The following is an 8635-nucleotide window of genomic DNA, read 5'->3' as shown; positions in this document are numbered from 1 at the left end:
ACACTGTGTTAATTGTTGAATGTTGTGCTGACAGGCATACTACGAAGCTACACGTCCGCACACTAGTGCCATCGTGTCAACAGTGCTGACCAATGGCCACCAACACCAGCTTCAGCACCAACACCAGCACCAGCACCAGGTGCAGCCGCAGCGCTCGGCATCTGCATCCTCGTCTTCTTCGTCGTCGGCGGGTGGTGCAGTGTCAGCTGCAACGCCCACCCCTGTGGTTGCGCCAGTGCCAGCACCCGCACCCCTCGTCCCGTCCGGCAGTCACCAGGTCGCTCCCTCTCAGCAGGTCCAGCCGGCAACGCACGCGAGCCGTGCCGGTGCGGGAGCCCGCAGCAAGCGTGAGTCACCACTGGACCTGTCAGTGAAGACAGTGCGTCAGTCGGCCGACTCCACTGCCAAGGATGACCCCGACCTGGCAGCGGCTCTGCACGGTGCCAAGGTGCAGCTGCCACCCCTGCAGCTGCCCTCCAGTGTCGCATACCCCACCATTGACCCTCGTGGGCGACAATCTGCTGCACATAAGGTCGACTTTGTGCCCAACTTTGGCTCTGCTCAACACCCACACCACACTTACGACGCACAGCGTCTCCAGCAAAACCACCTCCAGGTAACAGCAAGTTCTCTCACTCAATTATTCTCATCTATATCAGAATCGCCCAGGTGTTGGCACGTGCGAGCCAAGGCAGTTAGCGCTTTTGGTGCAGAGATCGTAAATATAAAACAGTCTTGCTTGTTGGGGACCAGATCTGGGGCTTTAAATTGCTTTATGTGACACACAATTTGTCTATGAGTTTTGGAATAAACCCTACCTAACTACAGTTTGTTCATAACTGTCTCAAACCTGGATCGTAACTTTTGTCTTGCCTCATAGCTGAATGAGAATCCTTTTTTATGTAACACTTGCAGTTCCGTACACATTCCTTTTCTGCAGGCACTTTTATGGGAGCAATGTGTTCACAAAAGTTCATGCAGTTAGGATGATGTAATGTAGTTAGTAAAGGATGCACTAAACATTTTTGCGCTGTTTGTTTATGTATTGACCACAGATAGGCTAGCCTACTTAAAATTCAGAATTTAAAATTTGTTTTCTCGCTGTCAATTTACACTTCTCTTTTGTTTTTGCAAGTGTTAGCTGTTCCCAACATGATTATAATACGTTTTATAAATATGTACAGACAAGCATAGTTTGCATATGGTATAAAGAGCATGTTGCTAGAGCATTTTTATATTAACTTGTTCTAGGCCCTATAAAATACTTGCGTTAGCGTACATTCCACGGATTTGCGTGATACTGTATCCGATTGTCAATTTTAAGCATTATATACCAGTTGTGGCTTTGAACATTCAAATAGGGCATTGTATTAAAAATTAGGAAAAAAAGTGGGATTAAAAAATTTCAGGACACTCACTGCAGGGATGTAATTTTGATTCTGTAAAGCTTTCCTTTCGTTACAGTATGTAATATCTTGCATGTTACTAAAATGAAAATACAACAATATACAGACTGTTGTAATGACCTGTATTTCTGTTGTTAACATAACAGTGCCTAGTAATCTGTTAACGTCTTCAGTTTTCTTACAAAATTTCATTTTCTTATGCTATAATTTTTAACGTGCATAAATTTTGCATAACATCGCTTTCGTTGCTCCATGTGTATTTGCTAGACCCCAAACTGTGAATTTAATCTCTGTCAGGTTTGCATTTTTTCTAATACTTCAGTTGATGTTCACTCTGAGAACACTTCTTGTGAGTGTAAAATGCTAAATTATATTGCATTGCATTTTGTGTTAAACTGTAGAACTGTGGATGAACAGAAGTGACAGAAGGAAATGAGATATCCTCAAGCATTGTGGTATTACTAGCATTTGGGTTGATGAGTGTGTCACTGCGTTTCATTTTTCTGTTGGAAACAGAATTGTAATAAAAAACTATATTGCTTGATGATTGTTCTTGTTTCTGTTCGTTCTTATCTGTGCTCATAATGTAATGAGATTGAATAGAGAATTCATCATAATGATGTGGCTGCTATAAATGAAGTCTTCAAATTGAAGTCTTGAAATTGAAATACATTGATCAGTACTGAATGCCTTTCAATCAGTATTAGCCTTAGCTAGCTGGTGACACCGTGTTTAATGTGTCTCGTGTGTGCAGTAAAAGAGATTACAAGTTCCTGTACACCAACATTTCCGTGATCTTTTTAAATGATTTTGTGATGCCTTCAATTGACATTTTCTTTATTGGATGTATGACTAAAATTTTGGCTTAGTGCCATTTTCAGGTATAATATACAAGCATTACTTATTGAATGCATTAATATCGCTTACAGATTAAATGTAACAACACATCATACCCAAACATAGGCTTTGAGGATTATAAAACAGAAGATTTGTTACATTACGCCACGTATGTCTTTGCTCCTCTCTTGTAGTTATTATATTTATGACTGCATGTAACAGCCATAAAATAAATTGGAAATATTTTTCATTATTATCAGGGCATTTTACTTATCAGCAGTTTTTGAAAAGCTCTATATAAAGTTGATGTCTTTAACATACATTACTAGGAAACATAGCTTTGCAGCAACTACTGATTAGTAATGTGCTCTCATAAAAATGAAAAAAAATTTTGAATTTACTTTATGACTATAACATGCAGTCATAATTACAACATAGGAGCAAAGAGGTATTAACAAATGCTGTTTAAAGTTAGTTATATGTCTCCTAGTATATTTTGGGATATGACTTGTTTTTATATTTAACTCATAAGTGATATTAATGCATTCAGTGTACAGTGTTTCAGTTTTTGATACCTGAAAATAGGCTAAAGCCAAAATGGTACAATTTTACATCCATCAAAGAAAATGTCAGCTGAAGGCATCTCAGAATCATCTAAAACGTTCATCGTAGATATGGACCCAGTCAGAATGAAGATATTTTTCAATGATTGTTAGTTTCACATGCCACGTTTGGTTTGGTAGACATAGACTTCCTAGATACAGTATTGTCTGCAAACTAACACTGGCAGTGGCCATAAAGCGTAACTGTTCACTGTTATGTGATTTCTGTTGACTCATCTACACTGGTCAGCCACCAGAGTCTTCTAAGAGTATTTGAATGGTATGCAGTTGTGTTTCATTGTTGATGGATGCAGCATGTGGTTTCCATCAGGAAATTGGTGTATTATTTCTCCTCCATAATTATGTTATTTATTGTAGTGGGTGTTCTTACCTTGTGTGCTTGGTGTTCTTTTAGAGCCGTAACAGTTCCCAGCATCAACTGTACAGTGCACAGCATCAACAACAGCAGCAGCAGCAGCAGCAGCAGCAGCAGCAACAACAACAACTTCAGCAGCAGCAGCAGCAGCAGCAGCAGCAGGGTAGTGGAACCCTTCCTCACATGGGAAGCTTCAAGAAGGCCGCTGCTGCTTCTGTTCTCCAACAAGCCACTTCTGCTGCTCCATCCTCAGCTTATGACTTGAACAAACAGTCTCACTACTATGGGGTGCAGGTCCCACAGCAAAGGGCAGTGCCATATTCTACACCTGTTTATCCTGGCTATGATTCCTCTAAGAGGGCAGCTACTTCTGTTGAATCCTATAATCGCACTGAGTATGGGACTCAGGCAACGGGTGTGGCATCCTATGCACAGGTAATGTGAAGTTTATTATATCTGTTGAGGTTTGTACTTTGTATGGAGACCACAGGCATAGGCTACTTCATTTTACAGTTGCATAGTAGATCGCATTCATGTAATTATTCCTGTAAGGGGCAGTCAAATGAAAATGAGACAGATGGAAAAAAGTTAGTTAACTGTTTGTTATTTCAAAAGAAATTGCATTAATTGTAACACATTTGCCCTCGGTGAGACAGGATGGTCAGTGCCTTCATGGAAAAATTTTTGTGGTTGCCTACGGACCCCGGTTGTCCTCAGATGCGCATCTCTTCATCTGAAGCAAATCAACGGCCATGAATGCCTTTCTTCAAGGCTAAAAAATATTGAAATTGGATGGGAAGAGATCAGGACTGTATGGAGGATGCTTTAGAGGGCTTCCCAGCAAAACTTTGCACCATATTCAAAACAACCATGATGTGTGTGAGAGTTGTTTAGAGTATGCTGCAGAAGTTTCGCTGGGAAGCCTGTACACATCTTCTGTACAGTACTGATATCTCCCCATCTAATTTTCATATTTTTGGAGCCCAAAGAAAGACATTTGTGGCCAACACTTCGTTTCGGATGAAGAGGTGAGTGCCTGTGTACAATCATTGTTCCATAGGTAACAGCTAACATTTTTCCCTGAATGCATTGACAGATGTGTCTCACGGTGGGGTAAATGTATTAACAGTTATAGTGATTACTTTGTAATAATAAACATACTTAATTTTATCTCCTTTTCAATTGACTGTCTCTTATAAATTACTAGACTCTCTTCATTCGAATAAAATCTCCAACTTCCTTATGACTTGTATTCACGTCTTTTTGGCTTCCCATCAGATGCTGAACTGTGCAATGGTTACACTGTCTTCATTGTCATTTTTTACTCTGCTTTAAAAGTCTTCATTCCTATTCCTTTCATTGCAGTACTTTCTGATGTGAAATTTACCTCTGTCAACATGCATTCACAATCAGTCAGTAATTAATAAAATCCCGCATTATCAGAATATAATTTTTTTATACCTTAATAAGTTTAAATCCATTTCTCTTAATATTATTTTGACATTGCTGAAGAATTTTTCCATACAGACAGCACCCCAACTGCCAACTTTTCTCTCCTCTTCTGGGCAAATATGTTGTTCAGTATAGTGGTAAAACTTTTATTTTGCTTTAAAAATGGATTAAAAACAGTCTTGACTACAATATTGTATTTATTTGCAAAGGTTACTGGTCTCGATCAGAATGTGACCATCTTCAGCCCAGTTATACCATGATGGTAGGTGGTAGCAGAGAACAGAGCAGGTCTTGTGACTCCATGAACATCAGCTGCAGTTGACATTTGTGGAGTCGCAATACCTGCTCTGTTCTCCACCGCCACCTACCATCATGTAATAAACAGTTTGAAGATGTTGCATTTTGACTGACACCGATAATCATTGTGTATGAATATTTTATTGCAGCCAAATTTATTTTTAATCCATTTTGGCCAGACTGGTGTTGTTTGTGACAAGAAATGTTCTCAAAAAATTATTTTTATTTTGCTCTTGCACTAACCTCAGTCCATGACTTGATTTCCCCAATCACCAGTGTTACACATTCTATCCCAAATGTTCTTTCTTGTTGTATAGTTTCGTTTTCTTTCTACAACAAACTCCCATTTCAGAACTGAGTTCATGTTCGTTTATAGGACATTTGTAAATTATTTTTATTGATTTTTTAATGTACTTCGTTCATTTGTTGCTTCATTTTTTCCTCTGTTGTGCAGTTGGCACTGGCTGTAGAACTGAGAAATACAGGACAGTTCAAAACGAATATAGCAATTATAAATGGCTATAACTGTTTAAAGTGTAGCAGTACACTGATGAGAATGACAGAGAATACAGTATTTTTTGCATACCTCACAGGTGTTCATTCCCTTTGATCACACTGACAACATTTAATTGACTATGCATTTCATACCATACAGTCTGAAGCAGAAGTGGAGTAGCCGACTCAAGCACATTAGAAATAAAAGTTTTGAGTTTATAATTGTTTCTGCCGAAGGTTGTATCAATATCTGTCTCATACCCCCATACAAAGACTAATGAGTAGGCATCTGAAAAACATGCATTTGAGCGAATATATGTGTGAACTTGGCCTGAAAATGCAAAATTGCTAAATTACTTAATAAAATAGTGAACTGTATCTAGATAAACTATTTTAACAGAGTAATTTAAAATAGCTTTATTTTCTGTGTATAAATATCGAAAATGAAACCAATTTTTGTTTAGTGGTATTGCACGTCATCTGGCAAAGCCTAATTTGGAATGTTAATGTGTATAAGAAAGTGTTTGCAGAATAAGAAGTGTGCAAATGCGCAGGTGTACCAATGTTCTCAATGCCCTGCTGCCTTGCTGATCGTGGGCAGTTGAATGGTGTGTAAGATACATGCCACCTAAGGCAACATAGGACTCAACCGTGAGATCTGGCTCTCAGAACAAAGAAATTCATAAGTTTGCCTGCTAGCTAAATTTATAACTTAATATAATGTGGACACTTTTAACGTGACAGCTGTAGGTGGCATGTATTGCGAATTGTGATTGCATCAATCATTGGGAGAGGCGAACCTGAATTACCTCTTCTATGATACTGCCAACCTCAGCAAGCAGTTGCGTGGTAGCTGTGTGTTGTGTGGTGCCCGTTGTTTTCTTCTCTTATTTTGAAATGAATCAAGAGACTAATCCTGTTTCATCACGGAGTTTGATTACGACCCTCATCACACCAGAAGAAATTTGTGATCCCTATGACTGTGTGTCAGTTCTGCATTCGCAGAAACACTGAACATGTGTGTAGGCTGTTTATTTGCACTTTGCAGTATAGTGATTGCAAAACAAAACCTGTTGGTATATGTTGACTACACTGAAACTTTTCCCTAATGTACGAACAGAGTTTATTTTTGATTGTACTTCTATGTTACATACTTTGTTGGTTCTATCTGTAACATTGTCATATATGGATCATATGCCCACACAGGGTCAAAATCATTATTCTGCAGATTTTGTAATTATTAAATTGTGTGGCAAAAGAAATATGTCAAAAAAACATCTTAAGTCCGAGAATGACTGAGAGTTCACAAATGGGACAATGCTGCAGTTTCTCAGTGGAATCAAACATTTGTTGAAAGCTTAAATAGAGCCAAAAGAAGAAAACAGGCAATAACCATTTTGGAAAAAAAGCTGTTGAAGTTTTTGCAAAACTAAACATTCCAGTCGAAAAGCTTGGTGATCACTGCTTCTTCTTCTTCTTCTTCTTCTTCACCAAAAATAGATGCTACAATTTCAGGTTGCCGTTCATGAGTATCAGGTCCATGGATCTGGGTGGCCAAGAGAACAGTGTCATCATTTTCAGTGCAACCAGTGTAACAGCTTGGAAGACATTAATTTAAAAGTGTGAACCTTCATACTTTTATGTGGTGGTGCTCTATCTTGTGGAAAGATGTACCCCATGAAAACCATATCAAACTGTGGCATCAGCCATTGTTCAACCAAGTCCATCTGTACGGAATCTGCCTTTTTCATGTATGATATGGAACTATTCACATACATATCACCACTTGTGCGTGACTTCTTATTCAATGCGCTTCACCAGCAATTGAAATTCCAAACTTTTGTTTACATTATCTGTATGTATTATTGATGTATGACTACAAATTAAATAGCTGTAGTTGTTTGTAATCGTTATATCTGTTTTGAATTTCACTGTACCTGTGCTTGATAGAGATTGAGTAGATTTTGGCACAGCTAAATGTATCATGGTATATTCCTGGCAAATGTCAGTGTGATTCCTAACTTCCTGAGTGTGCTGGATTACAGTATTTTTATTGTTTAAGTTTTGCTTTCGGTATCAGTAGTGAGGAAATATTTTGATAGATGCATGTCCAGAAATTCATTGTTTCATCCTTTCCTGCATGTTTGAGAATTGAGTAAGATGAGAAATGATGCTAGATCGCATTAATGTGATGACCAAAATTATTTATTGGCAAATACAGCACTAAAGTTTGTTAGTTCCACTTTTTGTCATCAATGTTCCCAAGAGATGTGTTTCAAGTGGTGGGAACAACACTTGTAAATGTTCTTTCTTTTCAGGCCAGAGATCACTCTGCCACTACAGGCCAAAAACGTTCCTCATGTTCATCCGTGTCAGACACGCGGCAGCATACGGTAGCTAAAGTTCCTCGCCTGGACTCTTGGAGGACTGCCATCGAGCAGCAGATAGAGCAGCGTATCCATTCCTACAATGGCCCACGACAGCAGCAGCAACAACAGCAGCAATCTCAGTCAGAGATAAGTCTGCAACACCAGGTGCAGATGAATGGCAGGCACAACTATCCTCACCACAACCATGTTGTCCAGTCTCAACAGCAGCATCAGCAGGCACAACAGCAGCAGCAAGTGCAGCAACAGCAGGTGCAGCATCAACACCATCAACAGAATGTGCACCAGCAACCTGTCATGCCATATGGCGGTATTGGACCTAACTACCAGTACCAGACAGGCCACTCACTGCAGAAGCTTTTGGCTGGATCACTGCCACAGGCACAGCACCAGCAATCATTGCATCACCATCAGCAGCAGCAGCAGCAGCAACAGCAACAGCAACAGCAGCAGGTTTGTTGACTCTTGTAATTGAGACAGTTTAATAATGCCCAAACTGGTAGCCTTTGGTGGTATGTATGCCCTTGACTGTGTTTGTGTTATGCAGATATGTATGTATTAACATGAGAAACTTGGATCATACTGCTCTCCACAAAAACTTTTTTGGGTGCCCACCTCATAATTATCATCAACTTTTAAATGAAAGGGAAAAATTAATTAAAATGTCTGTTTCTGTATCACATTATTACAGGGCTGCCCTCTATTTTATAGTTTAGTGGGACACACACATTGCAAAATGTTCTATGTATATGAAGAGAGAGAGTATTTTGTTGTTTGAATTAG

The 8635-nt window shown here is 39.2% G+C and overlaps 1 protein-coding gene across 1 annotated transcript in view; it reads left to right on the top strand.

Moving 5' to 3' along the window:
• The first annotated feature begins 296 nt into the window (after window positions 1-296).
• LOC124772595 (trichohyalin) overlaps window positions 297-8635 on the top strand; it is a 28428-nt gene continuing 20089 nt past the window's right edge. The window contains exons 1-3 of the mRNA XM_047249334.1: window positions 297-616; window positions 3261-3656; window positions 7784-8305. Coding sequence (XP_047105290.1) covers window positions 3405-3656; window positions 7784-8305 — 774 coding nt within the window. The 5' untranslated portion in view covers window positions 297-616; window positions 3261-3404. The remainder of the gene's footprint in view (window positions 617-3260; window positions 3657-7783; window positions 8306-8635) is intronic.

The sequence above is a fragment of the Schistocerca piceifrons genome, chromosome 2, assembly GCF_021461385.2.
Source record: "Schistocerca piceifrons isolate TAMUIC-IGC-003096 chromosome 2, iqSchPice1.1, whole genome shotgun sequence".
NCBI classification, from domain to species: Eukaryota; Metazoa; Arthropoda; class Insecta; order Orthoptera; family Acrididae; genus Schistocerca; species Schistocerca piceifrons.
This window is presented reverse-complemented; position numbering and strand designations above follow the sequence as displayed.